At 46.6% G+C, this 27,536-nt stretch overlaps 1 protein-coding gene and 1 long non-coding RNA gene across 4 annotated transcripts; one reads left to right on the top strand and one right to left on the bottom strand.

The window, feature by feature from the left end:
• Positions 1 to 8,662: 8,662 nt before the first annotated feature.
• Positions 8,663 to 15,807, top strand: LRATD2 (LRAT domain containing 2). Of its 3 annotated transcripts, none has more exons than XM_040586035.1 (2): positions 8,663 to 8,766; positions 9,602 to 15,807. In XM_040586035.1, the coding sequence occupies exon 2, from the start codon at positions 9,607 to 9,609 to the stop codon at positions 10,507 to 10,509; it is 903 nt and encodes a 300-aa protein (XP_040441969.1). In that variant the 5' UTR covers positions 8,663 to 8,766; positions 9,602 to 9,606; the 3' UTR covers positions 10,510 to 15,807. The 3 variants fall into 3 exon arrangements, with proteins under 3 accessions (XP_040441969.1, XP_040441968.1, XP_040441970.1); XM_040586034.1 differs by lacking the exon at positions 8,663 to 8,766 and adding an exon at positions 8,851 to 9,093; XM_040586036.1 differs by lacking the exon at positions 8,663 to 8,766 and adding an exon at positions 9,133 to 9,398.
• A 106-nt stretch (positions 15,808 to 15,913) lies between these two features.
• On the bottom strand, positions 15,914 to 27,298 carry LOC121084506. Its single transcript, XR_005826758.1, has 3 exons — positions 27,142 to 27,298; positions 25,500 to 25,613; positions 15,914 to 16,210 (listed from the first exon to the last, which is right to left on the bottom strand). It is a non-coding gene; the product is annotated as an uncharacterized LOC121084506 (long non-coding RNA).
• Positions 27,299 to 27,536: the final 238 nt, after the last annotated feature.

The following is a 27,536-nucleotide window of genomic DNA, read 5'->3' as shown; positions in this document are numbered from 1 at the left end:
GGTCTACTACAAATTGGATTTAGTTTAAAACAAAAAATGAAGGACATTCCAGGTGAAAAATGGGAATCTGCATCTTCCTTAGAAGAGTGTCTTTATATGGCTCATTCAAACACAAAAGCTGCATTGCAAAATAGTTTTGCATTGAAATCACTTTGAATTTGAGGCAGTGGAGATTTAAGCTGATTGTTGCAGACACTTACTACAGTAAGTGGTTTTGTCCTTTGGCATGATGTCCTTGCTGCTTTCCAAAAAATAGAGTGTTCATATTTTCCCCTACAGATGATTTATCTTTACCCACAGCTTTGCTCATGCTGTTATCTCCTTCATGTGGAAGCATCAAACACTTAAATCAGAGCAAGAGAACACCATGCTGCACAGAAAGAGCCAAGAAAAGGGATTTGGTGTGGAGCCGACAACTTTAACATATACAGGGACTGTCTGAAATTAAGTGCTGCCTAGAAGCATGAGCATCAAGCCCAGTCTGCAGCTGGTATCACATGTGAGGATGGAAAGCATCATCAAACTGCCCTGAGTGCTGCTGAGTTGAGAGAAGCCAGCAAACTGGAATGGCCAAGGGGCTTCCCCGCAGCAGCTGATGTGATCAGTCAGACTCCAGCCTAGCAGACTGCCCAGGGAAGGAAAGAGGGGAGGGAGGGAAAGGAGTCAAAAAAAAGAGGCCATGAAATAGCAATGAAAAGCACATTGCTCACTCTGTCCTCTTTCCCCAGCTGGAATCAACCCACATAAGCAGGCAGGAGAACATATGTCTCCAGAAAGGCAAACACACACAGCTGTCTGTTCTAACAGGTATTAAAGTCATTATTATGAGCACACACATCGTTATCCAGAGAGCACTTTATAAATCCAACCCAGCGGTGCCATCCAGCAGGCCAGAAGCTTCCTTGACAGTAGATTCTACTAGGGATATGATTTTCATCTAACTAGTTCACAAGACTGAAGGAATAACTATCTGCTCCTTGCTCCTCTCCCACAGGCACTAACAGAAAGGGCTTAGTGGAAGACAAGGATAATATCGATGCTTTCTTAAACAAGAAGCACACTGGCATCTCCTCATGCTCATGTGCCTTCTGCAAATGGGCAGAAATTGTTTAACACAGCAGCCACCATATCTGTCATTTGCCTACAAAGCTGAGCAGGCTGTCTCAAGGCGTGCATTTAACCAAGGTAGAAAATGGTCCTTGGTTGCAGGCAGTAATGAACGAATTCGTGGGAGTGACTTCAGCCTGTCTAGGCTCAGTGGGTCCCCTGCATCCTCCGAGGTCTCAGCTGCATCATTAGTGAGTTACGGGAGCGGGATGCTTGCAGCCAACCAAAATTCACCTCCATGGAAGGTGTCTGGCACACACGCTGCAGGTAGTTCGGTGCACATCATTTCCAGAGGCAGGCCCAGGTAAGGAGTGAAGGACCTCCCTGAGCGCTGTGGACATCAGCAGGCTGATTCAAATTCAGACACTACTACTACCTGGAAAAACATAGCACTTACCTAGCGATTTTCCTCTCTGTCTCCATGGGCCTTATTAGCAGGCACTCTGAGCATCTCAGGACCTTAATGAGTTTATTTATCTTTGCAGCATTTCAGTGCAACAGGCAGGAGTAGCTTCTATTCACAAATGGAGATGACAGACCTGAAAGCATAGATCCTCACATTTCATTTCTTTAGAAGTTCAAATTCATCGCTAAAGCACCCTCGGTGCTCTCAAGGGTGTCATACTGCTCTGACCAAACCTTGCTCATGCCTCAGTCTGCTGGGCGGTGTGTGCAAAGCTGCCTCAGACCGATGTAACGTCCAGCCCATGAGCTTCTCCAAGCCCTGCCTCAGCGCTAACACCCCAGAGCAGATCCTTCAGCTGCCTGTTCCCTCCTTGTCTTGCTCAGCAAATCTCCATCCCATAGGCACACCCCAAACAGACCTGGGGAAGATACAGGTTCACTCTATGCATCCATCTGTGGTGAGGGCTGTGGGTGGTAAGAAATGTGGCATGAAGCTTGTGAGAGCCCCACACGGAGGGAAAACTGTGCACCATTCCCTTCCCACCCTACACCCACACACTGTGAACCAGGTGAGCCCAAGACATTCCCCGGTGCAGGTGGCTGTGTACAAACCCCACAGCTGCTTCCCCTGTAGCACTGCAGCCTCAGCAACTGAGACCAGCAAGGGGATCAGTCCTGCTCTGCTGGATTTAGAACAGGTCCAGCAGAAAGCCCTGAATATACCCTTCACACATGGTTTGAGGTTTTGTATCTCTGTTGGCTTTCCATTGGCTGGGGGAAGAAAAATACTAACTTCTTTCCCAGTATAATGGGTGAATGACAAGGTGGATTACCTGCCCAACACCTGCTCTTCTACTCTGCCATGGACCTGTGGAGATGGATGTGTGGAACAGCTGTGGCAAGTACTTACGAGTCCAATCAGCAAGCACTTAAAGGTGGGATAAAGACAGCAGACCCCATAGATCTCCAGCTTTGCAACGACTTTGCAGATGGCCATCATGTTCTGACATGATCAGCTTCGTATTCTGGCACAGACACTACTGGCATCACAGAAGGAGCCACTTTGCCTCCTGGTTCCTCTTTTCCTCCCCATTTAAAATGGAAGCATGAGCACATATTCATCGAATCACAGAATCATAGAATGGTTTGTGTTGGAAGGGACCTTAATGATCATCTAGTTCCAACCCCCCAGCCACGAGCAGGGACACCTCCCACTAGACCAGGTTGCTCAGAGCCCCATCCAGCCTGGCCTTGAGCACTGCCAGGGATGGGGTATCCACAGCTTCTCTAGGTAACCTGTAGTCACATCATAGATTTGCTGGAGTGAGATATATTTACCTTGCACCGCTTTTAATACTTAAATGTTTTGTTAGCAGCATGGCAATCACCAAAGAAAAGACTCCTTCCCTTCACTAAAGGCTTCTGCTTAGGTAATGCACACCAGCAGCGATCATCATGAGCTTCTCCACTGAACAAAGCAGTCCCACCCTTTCCTAGCTGCATACAAAAGGACCCACTGTGCTACCAAGGCGGTCAGCAGCCCAGTGACTTGCTAAAAGACACATTAAAGGAGGAGCTTCTGGGGGAGAAGCTCAGCACAAGAGAATGAGAAGAGATGCAAGGGACTAGTAGTTCTCATGCTGGAAAGATGCATGTGCTGTACCTCCTTCCTTGTTAAGTTATGTTTGAAATATAGTTGCTGTTTTCTGGAAAAAAAACACCAAACCAGACTGCATTTTAATTAAGCTTTGCCTGCTGCTCTCATCAGTTTGATAGCAATTCCTAAGAATCCAGGCCTCTACTGACATGAATTGCTTCATTTTCATTTGCTGGAATGCACCTATTAAAATCTTACAGGAGAAGAGCTTCTTCTGAGATACAGCTGGGATGCCTCAGTCAAAAACTCTGTGGCTTTGGCAATCTCGGCAATTTATTTTGCCACGGATCACATTTAGTCACAAATTACAATGCTAAAAGTAGTTAACAGAGCCGTAAGCTTCCAGTGAGAGCTTTAGAAAAAACAGGTTGCTGGTGTGATAAACATGGTACTTAGAATTTCCACGCTTTTTTCTCAAGATGTGGGTCTCTGATCCGCAGTACACCTCACTTGCAGGTCCTGAATATATGATGGGCCATGCCACACCATATGGAATACCAATTATGGAATACCAAAAATGTTATGTTCTGAAGTGCATAGTCATTAGTCTTTTGTTGGTGTCATCAAAGGCTTATAGACTAAATGCAGATAGAACCTTCCTGACACCAGAGGCTCATTATATCTCTCATGCCAAATATTATGAAACTCAGGTTTTAGAAATACCAAGATTCTCATTATATTTGTCAACATTTTGAGGCGTATAAATTTTCTGGTTATCTGAATTCCCAATATTTCTCTTGAAGATACAAGCAGAACGAGCAAGTAGTGATGGCTCCATGATTATTTCACACATAAGCCCAAACCCAAGTCACAAAGTAGCTGTGTCCCTGCCTAGGCCACTTCATGAGGCCTGGTCCAACAGAGGTATCGGTATGGCTCTAATACAACAGAAATCAAGAGGAGCTGATAACTAATAGCATCTGGGTTGCACCAGTCATGCAGGATACGTGAGACCCGGAGGCTCGATCTCCTCCTGAGCAGACATGAACAAAACTTTTCCATGAGCACATCCTAAAAGCTAAACTTTCAGATTTTCCTGGTGGGTCTGTCTGAATGACTTCTGATGAAGATATTGCATGCTTGTGAGATATCTGAATATTCATTAGAGAGGACCTCAAAGCACTCTCATCTCCTTCCTGCATCTGATCTAAGAGCCGTTGTCATTCTTTTCTTTTTTTTCCAAATGACTGAATGGGTATTTAATGAGCCCATACAAAGCTGAACAGTTTCAGTGGGACAGAGAGAGCACGAGTTGCTCAAAAATAGCCTACAGTCTAGTGGGTTTCAGTACTCTCCTGGGAGATATTGGTTCAAGTTCCTTCAGTGAGATGAGAGACTTCAACCTTGGTCTTTCATACACCAAGGAAGCAATCTGAAATATTAATGCTTTTTATTAACTGACGTGGCACCATTTCCTCTTGTGTGTGAGCAACAGCCAACCTCATTAAAGCACTTAACCTTGGGAGCATATTAGGCTGTGCAACATGAGTGAAAGGAACTACCATATTCCAACAGCTGTCAGGATGCTAACTCTCTGTCCTATTCCCCACCAGCTACCCCAGGCACGCCAGCTTTGATGAACGTCATTTTAGGTGGCATTCCTGACTTCACAGGGACTGGTGCCTGTCTCGGGGATGCAGCTTCCACTGGAGGACAAAGAAGCAACAGACGAAATGTTACAATTCCGAATCTAAATTTCCTTGGTGGACTTAGCCATGGTTGTCATGGAAGGACACAATCCACCAAGGAGCATTCAGGCCACACACCTCCCTTAATTAAGGACATTGTCGATTTCTACAGAACTCCATGGAAGAATTTGCACGGACTTCATTAGGAAGTGGTTTATTTCTCCAGTGCCCCTAATTCCAACATGGTGTTGAAGCACTCTAGTTTGCTAGGTCTATGATGTAGAGTGCTTACATTCCTAATGGAGCACAGCTTATCTCAGTTCTCATAAAACTCTACTGAAAAAAGAAATGGAAGCTATTAAATAATTCAAGGGTGTCTTAGCCATCAGCTGGCTGAATACCAGTGAAACACAAAGTGCTTACAGAACATGACACTAAACTTTGTGTTACTCAGAAGCGTTGCTTTCTAAGAAAAAATATAAATATATAGCAACAAGACATTCCTTCTCATCCTGGATGTCTCTTAATAACAGTAGGAACACAGCATTTCACATCCAAGTAAGGATGAATTGTGATTTCAAATCAACATCACCTTTTTAATCTCTGGATGAAAGATGTATGTAAGATTAAGGACAAGAGCACTGGAGCAACAAGATGTTATAGTATCAGGACAACAAAATAACTTTGACACCTAATTCTCAAAACTTGAGAGCTTCAGTTTAAAGCAACAAGAGCTAGCACTACAAAGGTCCCTGGATCATATCAGCTACATAGTCAGATAGACTAATAAACACACCTGCTCCATAGGTGGTCCACAGTCTCTAAGTCAAGAGACAAAGTCCCCTCTCTGGTCTGTATACACAGTTGGACTACACAGCCAAGCAGCTTTGGGTTTCCAGAAGGCTCTGCAACATGGTGGTGTTTTTGGCCTTGAAAGAGAAATTACCATTTAGAGTGTGTATTATGGGCAATCAAAGTTTCAAGCATCTCAAATATCCTACAAGCCATGTTGTAACACACTAGAATAGTATCTTTATGATGTGAGACTGTGTGTTGCTGCACTCAACAATAGATTGAGAGCATATGGACCTGAAAACTCAGCTGTGAAAGTGTTAGGAGAGCTGTGTAGAGCAGAGGGAGCCAGAACTCATGTAGATTTACCCCTGCTTCCTCGCTGTCTTTGTTGGGACTCTGATGGAGGCATTGCCTGGAGCGAACGAGCTTCATAACCACACCTGGGTTTTGTCTGGGGTGGAGTTTTCACTCCAAAAGAGAATCTACAAGGAACAAATACTTGTGCAATCTGGATGAGCAAGTGACTGGGACCTGGGAGTGACCTCAGGGAGGTACTGTATTTAATAGTGTGGGCATCCTTGTTGACTTTTGTAAGCGTTCAAGCCCAGCTGTAACTGTGGTATCCATAGCGTTCTCTCTGTGACATGTGCACAGACCTAATAACTCAAAACTGGATAACAAATGTCAGCACACTGAGCAAGGAGTCACCTAATTGAGGAGCCTCTGATAGCAAGGTCAGAGGCGTGTCTTCAACTGTCCTGCTGCAGTGTGGGCTCCCAGCTCAGCACCTGCGCAACCGGTCCTCTGGTCACTCCATACCCACAGACAGGATTATCTTTAGTAGATAAGCACCAAAGTCCTTTTTTTTTTTTTTTTTTTTTAAAAAAAAAAAAAAAAAAGCAAAGCTATGCAAGAGGTCAATGCTCTCTCAAAAAGCATAGTCACTGATATAGCATGTCACTGGCACCAGCCCCCATTCCTTGTGCCTGTGGAGTTAGCTGCTCTGAGGCTTAGAGGTTAAGCACACAGAAGTTTTAAGCGTCATCATTTTAGGCAGCAGCCCAGGTGATATATTGGCACTGCAAGTCCTTCGTGGGTTTTCTACCCAATGCCTTATGTGCAGTATGCCATTATGTACGCGTTTTAAGAGACAAAAATACTCACCAATGGTTTCTGATCCTAGAAAGCAGCCATTGATCAGAGCATGTGGATTCTGAGGAGCAGCCATTGAAAGGAAATTCAAAGAGATCAAAGAGATCAAAGCAGCTGACAAGGTGCAGAAAATTAAGCACTGGGGTGAGTTAAAGCAGACAGGAAAAAATGAGAGAACAAGATAGAGAGTTTCAAATATGTGTGGATGTGCATGCACACACAAGTGACTCCTCTGAGCAATAGTCAGTATCTACACCTCCACAGACCCAACTTTCCATACATTGCAACGGATTCAAAGGAAAACTTGGCTTTCAATGTAGGGCTGCCAAACCATTTCAGCCAAGAAATAAATATAACTGCTCCAAAGATATTAAGGTATGGCATCGAGACACAGCTTCCAGTACAAATGGGAGAACCTGAAAAGGTCACTTCTATGTTCAGTCTAGCTTCTCCTTTTAGGATATTCTCACCTTTACACATGCCCATCCTTAATTGCTGAAACCATTTCACCAAGCTCTGACTGTGAAGCGGGGCCGTCTTTTGTCCAACAGCAGCTATAGAGGAGAGGAACGGTAGAGTGAAACAGGCAGTGCTGAAAAATGTCATCTACATTAAACACATTTTGGAGGTTTGCTCAACTAGCCTTGGTCCAGTCCTGCAGCTGCAGTACATCGAGTCTGGCTGAATGTGAGAGGAATGTGTCTGCGCTGTTTGAAACCGCATCGGGATGCAAACCCAAGTGTGTGTGTGTGCGCTGGGGGTGGGTGTTTGGGAGATTAATTTCAAAAGCACACCCCTGCTGTCGTTTTCAGTTCTCTAAAATGCTCCCATAGACACAGTCACCAGGTGAATTCAAAACAAAAAGGTCCTGATCCAGCTGCCTGTCACCTGCTGCAATTGCTTGCAACTGCCCCACCATCCCAAGCAGAGCAGGGCTTGCATCTCAGCCCCAGCGGCAGCAGTTCTCCCCACCCCAAAGGGCAGGTTTGTATTTGAAACCACAGAGGCGTATAATCTGATGGAAACGGCATTCTCTAATTCTGTGGTCAGTGCCCAGCACCCCAGTAACACCATATTTGTTCCTTCAGTTGCTGCTGTTAAGTGAATCCTCAAAGCAGCAGTGTGCGGTTGGGTTTATAAATTACGAGACAACAGACAATGGGAATGAATATATGAGACAAAATTAAAGACATTACTCCTAGCTCCCATAAATTATCTCTCTAGTCTATTCTAACAGCATGAACTTACCAGTGCATGTTAAAATAGGACGAATAATAAACCCACCTAGCAGACTAACTAGACATTAATGGAAAAGCAAAATATTGGTTTGCATTCTCCAAAACACAGAAAGAAAAATATTCCCACCAGTTCTGATAATGCCTTTCCAGGGGGAAAGAATCATAATCTTCTATATTGAAAAAGAGAACGATCTCTTGGAGTAGGAAAGAAAAGAAATTAATAAAAGTAATTACACGCTCCGCTCATGGAGGAATCGAAGGCACTAAGTCAACCCGGGAGAGCCGGGCTCTTTGATTTTGTTCGCTTTACAACTTCCCTGTTATTGTTGGCGGCCCCGGGGAGGCACCTCCCGGCGCCCCCGCGGGGGCTGCGCGGAGAGGGGCTGCGCGGAGAGCGCTTGCCCGGAGAGCGCTTGCCGGTGGGCAGCTGCGACCTCCTCCGCGCCCCGGGGCTGCAGCAGGGTGATTCCCACGGCCCCGCACCGGGGCTTTGCACCGTCTCTCGGTGCTATCCCGGTCAAACTCCGTCTCCCAGCCGCTCCCCCCTGACCAAACCGGCGGGTTGGGCTGTCTTAAGCCACCGTTCCCTTAAAGGGGCCGCGAGTGAGCGAGTTTGTGCGTGAGCGTGTTGCACACCCGCTCCCGCTGCCAGGCGTCGCGAAGAGCGTTGCAGCCGCGGCGCCGAGAGCCCCGCCGCCCGACCTCCGCCGGCAGATCAGCCTCGGCGGGGAGCAAAGCGCTTGGCATGTAGGAGAGAGGAGAGGGAAAAAGGTGCGGGGAGGAGGTAAGGGAGGGGTGGAGGAGAAGGGGGGGTGGGGGTGCAGGGGGAAAAAAAAAGAAGAGCTGCCTCTTTAAATGCTGGGGGCTGAGCCCTCGCCGGGGCGTCCGCAGCCGGATCCAGCCTCCCTCCCCTCGGCCGTGCCTCTCCGGCGCTTCTGCACAGCCCCGGTGCCGGCAGCGCGGCGCACAGGCGCTGCTGCTGCGCGGGGAGCGCGGAGCCGCGCGGGGCCGGGGCCATGATCCAGCCGCGCTGCGCGCCCACCCCCGGCAGCCGCGCCGCCCCCCGCTCGCCCTAGAGCCGCTCCCGGCGCCGCGCAGCCGGCCCCGCCGGGTAAGTTTGCAGCCGCCCGGTGCCGGGGGAGGGTGCGGGGGGGTGGGGGCGCACCTGGCCGGCGGCCCGGTCCGGCACGGCTCGGCGTGGCGGCGCGCAGGTGCGCGCCCCCTTTGGATCTCGGGTCGCGCAACTCGGTCGTTCCCGACTCGGACCTCCGGCCCTCCCCCGGCGTTTGCCGCCCCCCCCTCTAACAGGTGGCTCGGTGCCTGCCTGCTCCCCGGCGGCTCCTGCGCCTTCCTCCTCCTCCTCCTCCTCGCTGCCGCCCAACAGGTGGTGGTGCCGCCTCGCCTCCCTCCGTGCAGGTAGGGGGGTCCGCACCCCGCTGCGGCCGCCGCTGCCCCTCCCCCAGGGGTGCCTGCAGCCCCGGGGGGCTCTCCAGGGGCTGTGTTGCAGCGGGGAGAGGTGGGGTGCGGGTGGAGGGGGGGGGGCGTGCGATGCCAGCCCGGCAGCCGCTCACCCCCTGCCTGCCTTCACGGCCCCGCGGTGCGTGTGTCTGTCGTTGCAGCGGGCATGGGGAACCAGGTGGAGAAGCTGACCCATCTGAACTACAAGGAAGTTCCCACGGCCGACCCGACAGGTATGGACAGAGATGAAGGGCCCAGGATCGGGGTCTCCTACATCTTTTCGAATGATGATGATGAGCTGGAGCAGCAGCAGGATTCGGTGCATGACCTGGGGGGTGAGCACCCAGCCCTGCAGCCCTACGATCCCCAGCTGCACGAGGTGGAGTGCTCGGTCTATTACCGGGATGAGTGTATTTACCAGAAGAGCTTTTCTGAGGAGGATGCGCTGCCAGAGGAGGGTGATGAAGGAGGCGGGGGGCATCTGAGCACCTACACCCCGGAGAACCTGCTGAATAGGTGCAAACCGGGTGACCTGGTGGAGTTTGTGTGCCAGGCCCAGTATCCACACTGGGTGGTCTATGTCGGGGATTTTCAAGTTGTGCACCTACATAGGCTGGAGGTGGTGAACAGCTTCCTCACCGATGCCAGCCAGGGCAGACGGGGCCGCATTGCCAACCAGCTGTACCGCTACAAACCCCTCAGCCCAGCCGTGGTGGTGCGCAATGCCCTGGAGCAGGTGGGTTGCAAGGACCGGGACTTGAGCTGGAGAAACTCTGAGTGTTTCGCTGCCTGGTGCCGGTATGGCAAGAGGGAGTTTAAAATCGGCGGGGAGCTGCGCATAGGCAAGCAGCCCTACCGATTGCAGATCCGGCTGGGTGACAAGCGCAGCCACACGCTGGAGTTTCAGAGCCTGGAGGATCTGATTATGGAGAAGAGGAGAAATGACCAGATTGGTAGGGCTGCTGTGATCCAGGAGCTCTCCAGCCACCTGCAGGCTGCAGAGGAGGAGGAAGAGGAGGAGGAAGACCATCATCATCATCATCCAGGTGCTCAGACTGTTGTGGAGTAGTGGCCTCAGCACCACCATGCTGCTTAGCCTGGGTGATGGGGATTAAAGCTGAAGGCTGCGAAATTGAGCTGTTATAAGCCCTTTGGGCCACTTCGGTGCAGCTTCATTCCAATCACATGTGAAAGGAAGGGGGGGAAAGCTGATTAAGTGTCTGCGCTTTAGTGCTTAACTCCTTCAGTGCTCGATGGTAAAACCCCTGACTTATTTGTAGAGGATAAAACTCAGGGCAATTCTACCCCTCTCCACTTCTTTCCCTGCCTCACTGCATAGCCTTTCCCTCAACCATCTGCTAGTAGGCCTGACCCTACAAGATGCTAAATGCCTTTGACATCTATTTATCACAGAAGTTAAGAGTATTTAATACTATTAAGAAAGAGCCAACAACTTTCAGGACATGACCATGTAGCTCTGAGTTCATGACTAGTTGGTAGCTCAGAAGCATGAAGATAACTGTTTTCCCTTCTCTGCCCGTTTCTCTTCAGTTGTGGCTCCTGTTGGTATTGCAACAAGCTGCTTGCTTGCCTGGTGCAAGGCTTTGTGGGTTGGTAGCCAGCCCCACAAGAAGGTGTAAGGGGGAAAATCTCCACTAATTTCAATAAAATGGGGTTGATGTGCCTGGTGCCACCTTAATTGATAGGAACTTGCACGAGGGCTGGGAGACTTCGTCCTTTGCTGTCGGTGTGTGGTTCTGAGGATACAAGATGTTTCTATTGCCGACAGGTCCCAGAGAAGGAGGAAGTTTGCAACCCTGATTAAGGAGTCTGCACACCGGTGTATGCTGGGCCTCTTACAGGCAGATACTGAGCTACGCCAGTGCTCATTACAGGCTGCCGGGCTTCTCTTAAAGCAAATGGCAGAGCTCCTGGTTAAGTCTGTGGTACACAGTGAGGCAGTTTGGAAGGAGGTTGCTCTTGTGCAAGAGTATCTCTTGAGTAAGCTGTCCCTCGAGAGGGTGGCCTCTTGGCTGGGCACTCCTAGCACAAGCCTGCCACAGGTTCTGCACCACAGTAAACACAGCTGTGACTGGGAAGGGATGAGAAGGAGCTGAGGTTGGAAGGCATTGCAGGCTGGGGGTTCTGGGTGGTTTTTTTTTTTTTTCCTTCCTTACCGCAAAGCAATTTCCTCTTCATTAGGGATTTCATGTCTCCTTTTTTGCTGATTTTTATGGTATGCAGCTGAGCTATAGCATTAGAGAAAAGGAGAGGACATGCCTCCAAAGTTGTGCAATTCCCTCATTAAACAGGAGGGGAGGGGAGGGGAGGGGGAGTGCGGTGCTGCCTGCCTTGAATATTCCCTGAACTGGTTTTCAGCTGTTGAACTGGTCTCCCACACAGGCAGCACTGTCAGATCTTTGTCCTGGGATCTGAAGTGTGTGAGCAGACACTTCTAATGCAAAATTCCTTCCTCTTGAAGGACAATAGTGATGAGATGAACTTGAAGATAAGCTCGAGTTCATTTAAATAATGGAAACTAACAGTGTGGTGTAAACTTGAACCGTAGTTAATGCAGTCTTCCCCGCAGCTGTTTACAGTTACACCACAAATAGCAAAGTACTCCACGTCCTTTCCACCCCCGAGACCCCCCCGAGACGGGAGCAAAGTTTGTCTTTTAAGAATAGCTAGGTACCAGCTTTTGATTAGTTATAACTACACAAAGCGACGTTGCCAATGGGATCCAAATAGGTTGTGGTGGTGCGTTTTCTGCCTAAAATATGCAAGCTAGGAAAAAAGCTGTGAAAGACTACTTCATCCTCACTTCAGGAGGGAAAATAATTTTTATAGTTATGCAAATACACCATATACTGTTTGTTTAATGACTCCCATGCTCTCATTTTGAGCTGTGAAACACCCAGATGCAATGGAGAGTTTTAATACCAAGCTCCCTTAGAATGCTATAGCTCAGGTGTCTGCACTATGTGGGGGTTTATGGTGTTGGTTGTTTTTTTTTTCCCCTCAATATGCAATTGGGTTATACTCAAGTTACTGTGGTTGTCAAGATGTGCAATCTTGCTTTGATAGCATAACTACCCATACCTAACTGTAATAGGGTTAATATGTGAATGTCTGCACACATGTTTTATACAACTACTAGTAACACCTAAAAGCTGAAATTATCACTGAAATAGTCCAAAAAAGAGTGAAGGAGAGTCTCTCTGTTGTACTAGCTGATACGAGACAACTGAGATTATCTAGACCATGAGTAAATGGCTGTGGTTTCTTTCATACTGAAACCTTGTACATAGCAAAGTTTATTTCACTGTGTAATATAGGTATGTAAAATAATATTTTCTTACAGATATTTTTGAAAGTTAAAAAAAGATCACTTCATAACTTCGCTTTTGAAAGTAAGTTGTTATGCACATTATTTTCCAGTCCTCTAAATGGGTTTATTTTTCATTAGTGATCTAAAGTATATTCTAGGTCATAAAATATAGAAACTGCTATAAATGTCAAATATTATGTACCCACAGGGTACTAAACAGTAAACTAGTTGTGAAAATATTTTTCCCTTGTGTCTGAAACATCAGAACTATGACACTTAGCCATTTCTCGCCTTCTGAGATACCCTGCCTGGTCTGGGCTTTGTTTTCTGTTCTTTTCCACGTTTTTTTGTTAAATAAAAAGGACCAAATCTGCTTGGGAATGGAGAGCAAAGCCGCTTTGACCAACTGAAGTCGTGTCTTGTGCTGATCTTTGTGCTTCCCTGTACTGGTCATGCCTTTTGGGATAAATTCCCACACAGGCAGAGGGCCTTAGCAGAGAATCTGAGAGCTTGCCCTGCCTTGCTGGGAGCGAGAGTGAAGGTAGGGAGCTTGCCTCACAGCAAGGCAGAGCCTGGCATGTGTTATGCTGTGTTAGAAAATGTATATGCCTCTCTGACACCTGGGATACAGGTGTTCAGAATTTAAAACATAAATATTTGGAATCTTGAAATCTCTCTGCAAGCTATGTTTGGGGTTTTATTCAGTCTCCTGGCATTCCCTTATGTGTAAAAGTAGAAGGGGGGGGGTGGGCAGGAAGCCTGGAATTTTTGTATTTGGTCTGGAGGAGGGCTGCCTCTATACAGGGATTTCTTGTTCCAGCAGATAAAGATGCAGCTGTGAATCTTTAACATGCAGGTCCTTTTTCCCTGCCTGTTGATTAGGCAGTGTTATTTAATAGGTGCTACTAAACACCACTGCAAATATTTCTAAGCAGTCTAGTTTTAAAGCCATGACCTGTAATGAGCTGGATGTGAGAACAGGAGTTGCTGTAGAAGCACATCACGAAGACTTAGTTTCTTGTCTTTGCTTTACTTTACTCAGTTACTGTCCGCAGACTAGGCTGGGATTTCTAGAGCTTAATTTTAAAGAAAAAGATCTCCCAGGAAAACAGACTTCTTTGTGCGTCTACTTCAAGACTTTTGTGTAGATCACAAAAGAGAAAGAGTAAGAATAGATAAAAGTGTTCTTTGCAGCTGCATCTTTAACATATAAAAATTCATGTGTGATCCTTCTGCAGAACTTCTGGTTCAGCAAAGGTCCTAAGCCTATACTGAAGTTTGAAGTTGTGAGTAGACCCTACCTTGAGCCACTTGAAAATCGGTAAGACTATTCACGTGCTGGAAGTTAAGTGTGTATTTACATTTCTTTGTGAATAAGAGCCTGGAATTTCAATCTGAGGTCTCTGGTGGGAGCCTGGTGAGGTTGCATAATCGCTGGGGGAGAACAAGTAGTGCTGTGAAAGCTGTTTCTCAAAGGGCCTCTTGTCCAAACAGGGATGTGGAATCCAGCCCAAACTTTGGCCTCAGTTTCCCCCTGGAAATCCAGGAGCTGCACTGATTCAGTGAGAGGTGTATTATGCAGCAGCTGTAAACTAAGCTGATGACCGTGCTGCAGGCTGGTCTTGTCATGCTTGAACTTCCCCTTGCATTTTTAACATCTAAGGTTAATACAATTTGTTTTAAAAGCCCTTTGATTGTGCAAACGCTTTATCATCTATATGAATTTACTCATTTGGGCATACCTCCCACTACTGATAGGATGACTGCTGTGAATATCATTATGCACGTGTTAAGGCTGGCGAGACTGAGCCCCAGATGTGCAGATGTAGCCCCAGCTAGGAAATGTAGATAAGCGCTCTTATTTCCCCAGAGTATTGGAGTGTTTGATGCAAACAATGTCTTGGAAAAGGCTTTATAGTGAAATTGACAATTAGTCCTTGATTAAGTAATTTTAAAAATACAATTTAGACATTTGCCTTCCATGGCAGTGAACAAGGACATAAACTCAAGACGATTTCAAGTTATCCCTGATTCTGCATGAATGCAAAGTATTGATTACAGCAGCTCTCTAGAGCTCACTTGGCCAATGTAGTAGGCAGTGAAGATACCCCAAAGCTAATTGAAAAAATATATTTTATTACTTGGAAAACTATATTCTTCAGACTGAAGGATCCTAGACTATGGAAGTAAACTTTCAACTGTTTTGTATAAATGAAACCTTAAGCAAACTTCTTAAGTTTTGTCATTTAAATTCCATATTCCACACTCAGTACTAAAGTAGGTAATATTAGGTGATGAATATATTTCAGATTTTGAATGTAATGGTGGTTTTCTTTTTCTCTTTTCCTTTGGTTAAGCTTTACCAAAGGTCTGTCCTTGGGTGCGTGAAGTGTGTTGTCGAGTGGTTTCTCACCTGTGCTTTTCTGACAATTAACAGCACCAACCATAATTCTAACAGCCATGTAGGAACAAATATTTTCTTGAAAGCAAAATTTTAATTTTATATAATGGGTCAGAGACTAGTAACTAAGTAGAGGTAGGGAATACATTGTTTCCAACAGCAGTTTCTATTTGTAAGGAATCTACTTTTCATTGAGTATGTGTTGACTACTCTTATAATCAATGTGCAGTGATAAGGCCAGGTGTATTGTGTAACGGGCTTAGACTTTCACATTAGACTTTCTTTTTAAACTGTGGATAGAAAGAAATCAGGGTGACTTCAAACACTGGTGGTTTAGATGGTTCTTTTGCATTAATATTGAATTAGAAGCTTTCTTTAAATGCACACTTGAAATTCCTGACTTTGTAACACTTCATGGAATCATCCACAATAACAGGTGTAATCACAAAATATGATTTTTTTTCCATCATGACCATTTTCTGTAAGCTGTCTTTTGTCAGTAAATGTTGAATTGTTAGTGCAAATATCTTCTTTTCCTGAGAAAGAAGTACAGATCATTGATTGTACCATTTCCTTCAAAATGAAGGGCATTGCATAGTAACTAAAAAGAAATAAAAGATTTATAGTATCTTTTACAACCTTTCTTTCCTTTGTTTTGTTGGTTTTTTTTTTTTTTTTTTTTTTTTGGGGGGGGGGGGGGGGGGGGATGGTGCGTTTTCCTGTAGCTTTTTGGAAAACTAATGATTTCTTATGATGGATGCATCAGACACAAAGCAATGTTTTCACTGAATTCACAGGTCAGATCAAAATCAACTCTTCAGTTGTGTTCTTGTTCCAAAGAGTGAGGAGGAATAATCCCTGTACAAGGCCAGACCCTCAGCTGCTTAATAGGCATTAGCTGTATTAAATCTGATGAGGATCTGGTCCGTAATTTAGTTTTAAAAGTGGAAAATGGATTCAGCAGAAGATCATATAGTATTAGTTGGCACCCGGGCTTGTCTTGTCTGCCAGCAACTGCTAAAGGAACAGATGTAGTGTCTGCAAGAGAGAGACATGAGATAACATCAGAACTCATGGGGAGTTTATAGAAAATCTGTACAACTGTTCAGCTTGTGTGATGTTTTGACTCATGAAAGGTGCAGGGATGGAGTGGGATCTATGTTCTACCCACACCAGATGCAGGGACATTTCTTACTGAAGGTGATGAGGGTCCTTATATCCATAGGGTAACAGTTCTTAATTCATCAAAGCCTTCCATTGTGTGCACATCCACAATGACAAAAACAGCAATACAACAAACTCTGCTTCTCCCTGACACCCTGACTAGAAAGAGTGATTTAAATCTCATGCAAAAGCACCGAGTCAGCTCAAGCAAGAAAACTTTGAGTGAAACTGTCCTGAGGAAATTTAGCTGTAACAAGATATGTCTTCTGAAAGTACTGGTGGAGATCTTAGCTCATCCGTGGGTTGCAGCTATCCTTGACAGCTTTCTCACGGGTGTGACAGTGAGAAAAAATCTCCTAACAGAGACAGCAGCTTTTAAGACTCAGGGCCGCAGGTGGGATTCCACCATAACATTTGATTTCTAGCTCTGGCGTGGACTTAGGTGACTTTGAACAAGCTGTATGAGGCACCCAGCTGTGCTCAATGTGACTGCAAGAGTGCCTGAATTTTCAGGTGTCTGATACTCGATCTGAAAAAGAACATGAAGAAGTAAAAATGTGAGTTGGGTGACTGAATCAATATCTGAACATCCCTGATCAGCTGCCACCCAGCACTGGAGGCTGCTAAACTCTGAAGCTTGATTATTATTATTTTTTATTTATTTACCATAGCATATCCAGAATGTTGAGGTTCTGGGCCTTTTTCTCACTGGGAAGTTTCTTCAAGCACATAAAGCAGCTTGTGACTTCTCTCACAGCCTGTACCCACAGGGAGGGAGATCCAGCAAGCAGGATCCCGCCTCACATCCTAGTGGCTGTTCCTAGAACATGTGTGACCTCAGATACCAAAGAGGAGCTTCTTAAAAAGGGCATTTGCATGGTCTTTTTATTTCAGAACACACCTGAGCTAGAAATAGGTTAATGTAAAATGCATTTACAGGGACATGGGCTGTGATGAGGTCTCTGCACTCCTGACTGGCTGCTCTGAGTGACTGGACTTCTGCAAAGAGGTTTTCTCTTCAGTTCCCTCTTTTCTGCACTGTGGTTCACTTCCAGCAGAGCACTCCTGAAAGTCCTCACCTGACAAAAGTCTGGAAGTGATAGGAAAGTTGAATCCCTGTGATCCCTAGGCAGAAGAAGAAATCAATTTTCAGTCTTCCTCCATGCGAAACTATGCTCACATCTCTAGGATCCTGTGTGAAGGAAGGCTGCCCACCACTTAACCCCCCCTTTGCCTTTGTAAAGGGAGGCAGCCTAAATTTTAATTTGCAGGAGTGGTTGCCTTGTACTTTCTTCCTAAGAGCTGCGTGCTGTGGCAGGAGGGAGTTCATGTTAGCCAAAAGTAAGGTGCCCAGGCACTAGGAGCGGGAGTGGGGGTGGGGTGTGGGCGAACAGCAGACTCACAGAATCACGGAAATTCCTTAAAGGTGTGAGGAACCTCTGGAGATCATCTAATCTACCCCTTTGCTCAAAGCATGTGCAATTGTAGCAGGTTGCTCAGGGCTGTGTCCGGTTGGATTTTTAGTAACTCCAATGATGGAGAGAAATGATCTCTCGAAGCAACCTTCCACCTTTTGCATGCTTTCTTTTTAATGTTTGAATTTTGTCAAGAACTCCTTGATCATCCATGGCCCCTTTGCTTGACTTCTCGCATGTAGGGATAGACCACTCTAGAGCTTGGAGGAGGTTTTTGATGAATATCAACAGGTGTTACAGACCTCTTCTCCAGGATTGCATCCATGGAATTCTGCAAAGCAGGTCCCTGAGCAGGCCAAAGTCCGCTCTCCTGAAGTCCAGGTTATGACCCTACTATTTGCCTGTTTTTGCCGCTGAAAATCATGAACCACACTACCTTATGGTAAATGCAGCTAAGGCTGCCCCAACCTTCCCATTCCCAACAGTTCTTCCTTGTAAGTGTGCTCCAAAGAGCATCTCCGCTCATTGGCTCCTTGATCCTGTGTCAGGAAGTTGTCATCAACGTGCTCCATAAACCTCCTGGATTGCTTGTGCCCTGGTGTGTTGCCCCTCCAACAAGTACTGGGGTGGTTCAGGGCCCCCATGAGGAGCAGGGCCTCCAGTCATGAGGCTTCTTCCACTTTTCCACTGAAGAAGGTCTCATCTACTTTTTTCCAGTCAGACAGTATGTAGCAGCCACCCACCATAACACTGCCCACATTGGTCTGCCTGCTAACCCTGACCCATGAGCTCTCAGGAGGCTTATCACCCTTTCCCAGGCAGAGCTCTGTGTATTCCTGCTGCTTTTATGTAAATGACAAGTTCACCTCCTCATCACCCCAGTCTATCCTTCCTACAGAGCCTGTATCCATCCATGGCAGCCTTCCAGTTATGTGAGTTATCCCTCTAACCTCTGTGATCCTGGTGAGATCGTAGCCCTGCAACTGCATGCAAACCTGCAATTCCTGTAGTCTACATGCTGCGTGCATTAATGTAGAGGCACTGCAGAGAGGCCCCTAGCATGCTGATTTCCCAAAGAGCTTCCCCTGCAGAGCTGTCCCATTGGCACTTCTGTATTCCTCCACGTATGTGTTGGGTGGGCGCCCTTCAGCCTGCTTCTGCTGTTCTTAAGGCCTCTCTCATCCACATCAGTCTGCACCCTTTGCTTAGCCACCTGGTTTGCCACTTCACTGTGAGTCTTCATCTCCCTGCCTCGTCATTGCTGGGTTAAAGCACTCCTCCACCACGCTGACCACCTGCTGGCAAAGATTTTTTCCCCACTTGGTCTGGTGGATCCCATCTTTCCCATCAAGAAGTCCTTGACCCTCCGAGAGGGTCCCACAGTCATAGAAACCAAATATCCCTTTTGCCGACACCAGCTGCACAGCCAGTCATTGACCAGCAGGATCTGTCCAGTCCATCTCAAGCCTTTTCCTCCAACCAGCAGGATCAAGGAGAAAAAACACCCGGGCTCCCATGCTCTTGGCCACCAGTTATGTGTCAGTTGTGCTATGCTCCAGACCTCCCCAGCAGTGTCACTGGTGCCCATGTTGAAAAGCAGCAGGGGTTAATAGTCTGAGGGATGGATGAGGCCTGGGAGCCTCTTTGTGTCCCAGATCTGAACCCCTAGTGAGCAGCAAACCTCGCCAGACAGCAGGTGAGGTTGGCAGATGGGAGCCTGTGTCCCCAGCCGCAGGGAGTCCCCCTCTGTTGTTACTCACTGCTCCCTCCTGATGCTGCCACATGGCTCCGGGCTGAGGTGCTTCATTGCACAGAGCTTCCAGCCACTCATCTGCCACCAGGGCACTAAACCTATTCCGTGTATTCAGGAAAAGCAGGAGCCTTCCTCCCAGTTCCAAGAGTGACAAGTTTCCAGCCTTCACCATCACTGGAGTCACCATTTTCCAATCCAATAAGCCCAGACTGCGCCTGCTGCTCCTTCAGTACACCTGGCGGGTCAGGCTCCCCTGTGTCCAAGTACCAGTGAGGGTCCAGTCAATCTACTTTTCATCACCTCTGATGCTGCTCAGTCTGCTGACCTCCTGCAGCAGTTCCTCTGCCTGGTGACACGGGTCCTTCCCCAGCACACACCTGCAGACAAGGAGCCCATCTCCCCCAGCCCCAGGAAAATGCCCCAGGAACTCCCTGCACCCTGAGACCTGCAGAGCTGCATCCTCCCTGTGGTGACCTGGCTAAGGGCCCGACCCCCCCAGCCATTCTCTCAGTCCTACTGAAGGAGAAAACAAGGTGGCAAAGCTCGTGGGTTGAGATAAAGACAGGGAGATTGCTTACCAACTACTGTCATGGGCAAACCAGGCTCATCTTGGGGAGAATCACGTTCATTGTCAATTAAAATAGATTCGAATGGTGAGGAAGACAGATAACAATTAAGAAAACATTTTCCCCTCACTGCCTGCCGCGCAGTGAGCAGCACGGGGCCGTGCCGGTGTGGGCCGTGTGCCAGCCCGTGTGAGCCCCTCAGCCCCCTGCCCCGGGCTGCGGCCCTTCAGGGACCCCCTGCTCCCGCCGGGGCTCGCCAGGGCCGCAGCTCCTGCAGGAAAGAGCCCCCAGCTGCGGCCTGGGGCCCTCCCCGGGCTGCGGGCTGGGGCTCTGCCCCGGCGGGGGCTCGCCAGGGCTGCAGGGGAGCCCTGCTCCGGGCCTGCGGCACCTCCTGCCCTCCTGCTGCTGCGGCCTGGGGCTGCCTCTGCTGCTGCTCCCCCCTCGGCTGCCTCCTCCTCTGCCTGGGCCGCCTCTGGCCCTTGCCCGAACCTGTTTCCCCCTCCCCGGCGCCCCCGGCTCGGCTGAGGGGCTCAGCTGTGCCCTGGGGGGGTGGGCCGCAGCCCTGCTCCCCTCCCCCCCCTCCCCTTCCCCAGGCTGCCCCCCAGCCCTACTGCCTGGGCATGGACACACCTGTACCCTGAGGAGCCCAGGCTGAGAGATGCCCTGATATTGCAGGGAGAGTTGCTCCAGTGGGTGTGGGGACCATGCCCTGTGACATGTCACCGCTCCCTGTGTTGTTCTCAGCAGTTTCTGGCCCCGTTTGTGCAAACTGCTGCCTCTGTGGGCCATGCCACTAGCTCTGTGCCAGGGCAGCAGGTACGTAGGCCTCTCCCTAACATGTGCTGAGAGGGTGCTCGACCCTTCTGAACAGGAGTCAGAGGGAAGTGACGACCTGGAAACACCCTTTGATCAGGAAGAGCTGGCAGGGCTTGTTGGAAGGTTTTGGAGCTTGTTGGAAACTTACGTCAAGTGGTCAATGAGACTCACTTGTCTCACTCTGGGTCACTAAGGACTGTAGTCAGTCCCTGTGTTGGAACCAGAATTTGTTGCTCATGTCAATTTAATCAGAAATTAACTGGGACTTTTAAGAACCAAGTTACCTGAGGATCATATGAAAGACTGGACTCTAATTTTTCCTCGCTCCTCAGCTTCTACCATCTTGCCCTATTCAGAACAAGCACTTTGGGACAAGCTCTGCTCTTTCGATACAGTAGTTAGTGCAATGAGGTCTCAAGGTGTTTACACAGTATTAATCAAGTCAATCACCAGAGGGCAGAGGAAATGAAATGAGGATGTTCTGGACCATGAAATCGATGACTCACATCCCTGGAAAATGTTTAATTGAGCAAAACAGGTACACAAGTGTACCTGGCTCACCACATAAATTGTACAGAGGAAGATGAGCCTCTAGAGGGAAGGATCAAGGTACCCTGACAGCACACAGAGAAATGTGTGCAATGCTTATATAAATCATGTCTTTGGAGAACAGGTCTCCATACACAACTCGTCCAGCTCCCGTAGAAGGCAGCTGGCAGCACTCTTCTTTACAAAGCTTTCACTAGAGCTGGTGGTCATTTCCAATGGGGAAAAGGTGCTCTGCTGGGAACCTCAGCACCGTATAGACAGTGAGGAACATGTCCTTGACACCCAAAGGTGTCACTCTATGGAAACACCTTTGATGCTATGCTTTTTCCTCTTTGTGTTTTCTGTGCTCTTGTTCCTTAGCTCATCAAGAAAGCAACACACCTATGAAAAACCTTTGCAGAAGAAGGAAATGTACAATTGTGGGGAAGACTGGTGTGCACACCTAGCGATGGTGTTCTGCACTACAACCTGTCTCCTGGAGCTGGGTTCTTCAGCCCTCACTGCAAACAGAAGATATGAGATACCCGCACCCAGACTTGTGGGTAAGTGGGCAGCTCAGGTGTTTCCCTAGAAAGCAGTTTCAAACATCTGCTCTGCCTAATCCAGAGCATGGTCTTGAACACAGAACTTGAGCAAATGCTCCAACCAGCACTTGGGGTCAGAGCCATTCTCTGAATCAGTGAGTATTTGACCTATCCTATCAAAGCAGAAGAGCACTACCAGCAGGGAACATGAAACCTGCACCTTCAAGTAGCTGGCAGTCTTGCAGTTACAGTGTCCTCTGGAGGAGCGGGACACCAAGGCTTCAGCTATTCCAGCAATTAAGGGTTTTCAATGACAGTGACAGCCCTTATCTCTTCCATGGGATATGCACAGCACCACAGCTCTGAGTAAGCCAAGGAGACCAAGTCCTATGGTGGAGTGTTCAGTGTCAGGCTCAAAGGGTCTCTAGTATCTGCTGGAGCTACGTTTTCAAGAGGCAGAAGTGCCCACAGCTCCTGGACATGCACACATACATCCAAGATGACGTTTGCAGGCGTTGGGCCAGATCTTCTAGCTCAGAAAGCCTGGGACTTAGCCACCTTAAATGCTAGCGGACCAGACTTTCGTTGGTTTTACCATTATTATTATTACTACAAACTACAGAGATGATTAAAAGACATACCCAACTATTAACAAAGTATTTTCTGGTTATCCCTAAGAACAAAATAGCTTACTTTTTCCATGCACAGCTCTGCATTTTCCCATCTTCAATAGGCCTTAACGCAGGTTTACATGTTTGCAGCCCTTGCATGCCCAGATGCATCTCAGATTCCCAAGTCTAATGAGCTCCCATCACATGAATTAATTATACTACAAGCACAGGAAAGAAAGCCGTTAAATCTTAAATTAAGTTATTAAATTAAAATATTACTTCAGAAATTCAATAGCAGCCTGTAGCCCATGGGAAGTGACTCTGCAGGGAAAAACACCATTTGCAGGTGAGGTGGCACTTGGAGCACCTTATCATATTCATGGGGAGGAGGTGCTGACCCCTGCAGAGAAGCTGTAATTATAATGAGTCTCTTATCCAGGAAAAAGCAGTTATCCCAATACGTTTGTGATGGAAGCTGAGGTACTAAATAAGATGCTAGCAGGATATAAATAATGAGGTGGTACACAGCCGTGTGTTGGAACCGAGCCACTAGAGCAAGATAATGGCAAAGGCACAAGCTTAACTTGCATTGCACGGTTCCTGTGGGAAGGAGGGTGGGAAGGTAACGCTACATGGAAAGTTAATTCCTCAGCTTGTCTTTGCTCAGAGCCGGAGCAAACAGAGTTAAATTATTGCAGAGGACTAGCCCTAGGTGCAAGGCTAAATTCCAGCTCAATGTGCTTCCGAAGTCTAAACAGACAAAGGCCATTTCGGGCTTCACATAACTAAACCCATGCTGAGGGGAAGAAGCTGCTGAATGCATGGGCCTAGATTCATCAAAGAATTTAATCAATGTCCCACTGAAAAGCGATTTGAACTTATGCATGACTGCTCTGATAGTCTGAGACTATCAAGAGTATACATTATTTGATATTTTATGGTGGTTTCCTGTTACCATGCAAGGCATAACTCACATTTCTAATTAAACATTTTAATATAACACAGCTTGTACATGTCTCATGGTACAGTGTAGTAAAGACACAAGATGGGGTTTTAAAAAGGAGCAGTGATTTTTTAACCAGCAATGCCAGTGCTTTTCAACACGGTTCTGCTCTGCCCTTCACCCCTGGTGTGAAACTTATGGCAAGAATTCCTAACAGGAGCATTGGTCAATTTATACATCATTGTACAGCAGTGTGTTTTGTGACAGGTTTGCTTAAATATCTTTCACTGAGCTAAAGGAGTTGCAAAGAAAAATGACACTATGGTGAATTTTCCTTGTTTTGTAGCTCTATATGGCCAGCTTTACAGATTGCTGAAATGCTTTACTGCTTTGATTAAAGGACAAAGAATTAAGTAAAGTCCTCTGCTGATTTCAAAGGAGGAAAATAGTCACTAATGATCTCATTTCATTTTAAAGCACATTATTAACTGGTCTGGCCTCTCACAAGCTAAATTTAAAGCCCAGTGAAATCAAAAGAAGACTTTCCATTGACAGTTAATCGGGGACGTATTGTGTGTAGCTGATCATTGGTGAACTGCAGCAGAGAAATGAGTGACTTTTTTGAAATCAGATGTCAGCTAATGCCTTATAACTACTCTGAGCAATATTGCATGGCATTCCTCTTATAACAAATTGGGTACATGAGAGCACTGGACTTCTTCCTAACTGAAAGGCTGAGGTTTTTTGAAGTCTCTGATGAGACCGTCATCTCCTCCCTGATCATGGTAAAAAGGGACATCCCTTCACAGCCTGTGTTAGAAACCAGATATCTCACGCAGTCACATTTATAGATCATAGCTCCATAATGAACATAATGCGTTTAATGTTCCAGTTGTCCCATAATGTGCCATAATGAGGAACGAAGATCCGGAGCTGGGAGGTGGCCCTGGCTGCCAAGTAGCCCCAATATCCTGGGGTTTGATCTTTCCAAGAATCTGCTTAGAAAGGAAAAGTATTCCTTCAGCTCCCATCCAAAGTGCTCCTAGACACCAAGGAATTAAAATAAACGCTCATTCTCCTTTCAATTATGGCTTTTCCTAGATTCATAGCTAATTGCTCTGACCACCAGTTTTCCTCAGGGAATCATTATTAGGTCTCAGTTAGACTCCTTTTTCAGTCAGTTCCTCTCTCCTGAGCTGGTGGTTTCTGCAGCTTGAAAAGGTCTATCCACAGGCCTTCCTTTAGCTCAGCAGCTTCCACCTTCTCTTGAGGCAACAGCAGGGTTAACTCTCAGCTTAGTAGCTCTGACAGAGCTATTGGAACAGTAGAATTGTTGCTGGAATAAAAGCATTATGGAAAAAATGGTTCTCCAAATAATAAAGAGATTATCAGAATGTCTCATTCTATACACCTTTAACAACCTCTATATGGAGGCCAAGCATATTTCTTTGCTGTTCTTTAGGGCTCTTTCACCCATAAGAGTCTTGAATCCACAGCACACAGCCCCTCTTCTGAGTCAAGCTGGTTTTGCTATAAAGCTCAAAGTCCTCACCCTGCCACCTTTTTGAACCACATTAAATCAATATAGGGTATTTCCTCTGGAGCTTAAGTTTCTGAAGTCTAGGAAACTGCAGTTCCTTTAGTGACTGTACTTCCTTGTCTGACCCATTTAACCAGCCGGGAATACAATTGGTGGCAGAACCTGCAGGAGATACATAAATTCATAACATTGATGAACAGTTTGTGAATGCTGCAGATGCCCACAGCATCTGTCCCTTTGCAATCTGATAGACCTTGAATAATCCATGACATTGGAACTGTCACAGGTACTGCTATGATGGATCTTTTTAGCCTGATTTCTTAGAGGTATGAAGCTAAGCCACCCTGACGAGTGGAGCTGCTGTTGTGTGTGTGCTCTGCTGGGATTTCAGCTCTGCATTTGGGAGAGGGCTAGATGAGGAATCACCACCCAGCACAAGCACTTACCTTGCTCACTGCTGAACTGGGCACTCTCTGCCTCACAGTCTTGCAGGTTCCTCTGCATAGATACCATTCCCTGGGCATGGGGATCTGTGCCACCACTCCACTCCTGCATCCTTCCTGTGTGAATAGCGATGCTTGTTAGCTGCTGCTTCATATTCCTGGAATAGACTGTAGTTAATGTGACCATGAAGGACGCTTTAAGAGTTCTTTTTTTCTCAAGAGAAATTATCATTGACATTATAAACACCTCTTGAAGGTACTTGCAGAAATATGCCACAGGGAAACAACAGATGATAACATTGCAAAGCAGCTGTGTCATCTTGTGTCAAGGTCTTGAAAGCACAAGATGTCCTGTCTTGGGCTTTTGGACTGTTTTGTTCCAAAGATGGTAAGGGGTGGAAGGAAGTTTTCTGCAAGCTTTTGATGGTCTATTAAATAATCTTTTGTTCTTCTCTTTAAGCAGCTGACATATCTCAATGTATTAAGCTTGTGAACACTACTTTTGGCTTGGTAACATGCAACTTTACATTGTACTAAAAATTTAGGTTTTTCTAATACAAATCAAGAAGCTAACTGAATTTGGTCATTTTCGTTGTAGCAGAGTATTTTGTGAGCCTAATGTTTGGCAGGCAAATGATACACCTGGTCTGACAGGGTTCCCTATCTATGAAAAAGGACAGACTTAGAACGAACCCAGTCACCCAAACAAGGCCCTCTCAAAGCCAACTTGTCTTGAGAGGCTTCAACCAGGAACAACACCTAGTTTGCTAGGCCTCAGCTCTCCACCCGAATAGAACCCATTGCTCAGACATGGTGACGCCTTACTCAGAAAAATGTTTACATGATTCTGACTTGGTGTCACTTAATAAACTAGGATCACATCTACTCATAAAATCATAAGCAAACTGCAAAAAGCAAAGACAACAGTAGGGGAAATTAGAGCTCAGTAACAAGGTTCATAAATGAAGTTTGCCAGGGCTGGATTTTTCTCTCTCTCCCATATAATGAGATCAGAGACCTCCATATTCTCTTCTGAATTAGGGATTTATGCACACAAATGGCCTGTGTGTCTACTAGGTTATTTCTGTTTCCTATTACACCTCTCTGCTCCACCCCCCACCCCCCCTGCCCCAAACAAAATAGAACAATTCTAGCTTGTCTGCTAATTAAGTGTCAAGTTGTCTGAATTTCTTTATTAACACAAATTTTAATGTGCTCATTGAAAGGAATATATTATGCTTCCACTTGCTTCTGAGCTTATAAAATAGAATTTGCTATATTTGTACTGTAATCTCTTCTGCTCCTCTTACAGATGAGAAGGAAAGGCCCAGACTATTGCTTATATAGAACATCAGTTTGTCAAGCATTTTGTGCATCCCCTGGCATTAGTGGAGCTATGAAATTGTATCATTATCCTTGCCTGCTGCATTACTGAACCACCAGGCAGGGCCTGAGAGAATATGCATGCAAGTTTGTGCAATGACATTTTTAAGCCACGGTTTGCCTTTTCATTTCTTTACTTCCTGCATACTAATCTGGTCCTGAAGTATTCCAGGCTGGTGCCCAGAACCAGAGTTTCCTTCTCTGTTTTAAACAAGGATTTTTTTCAGGTATTTGAGCTATTTCACCCAAACCCATTACTTACAGATAGGAGAACTGTTACTTTTTTCTTAGACACGTTTACAACTTCTGAAGAGAGAGGCAGACTTGCAGACTGCTGTGAAGTGATTTGGGTGTCAACCTTTGTCTCCGTGGCATGCCTCTGAAAAACAGGTCGCTTGTCGACAGAGAACTTGGCTCAGCAAACACTGAAACATGCACGTAAAGATAAAGTGCAACAGCGGTAGTGGAGTCATGGCTCTACAGTATCAAGGTCTTACTTAAAAATGTGGATAGGCCTGGAAGCACTGTGTTTTAGGCAAATTTAATTTTTCCACTTTGTTACAGTAAAACAAATTCCAGAGCTAAGTAAGCACCAACCTGACAGGAAATTTGTAAGCTTGTTAAAGAAGGAAACACACTTGAAAGCAACACCCTTTA

The sequence above is a fragment of the Falco naumanni genome, chromosome 3, assembly GCF_017639655.2.
Source record: "Falco naumanni isolate bFalNau1 chromosome 3, bFalNau1.pat, whole genome shotgun sequence".
In the NCBI taxonomy this organism is placed as follows: Eukaryota; Metazoa; Chordata; class Aves; order Falconiformes; family Falconidae; genus Falco; species Falco naumanni.
Note: the sequence above shows the minus strand (reverse complement) of the source record. Positions and strands in the feature narration are given on the sequence as shown.

Coding starts and splice junctions, on each gene's coding strand:
- LRATD2 (XM_040586035.1), top strand. CDS start 9,607: ATGGGGAACCAGGTGGAGAAGCTGACCCATCTGAACTACAAGGAAGTT.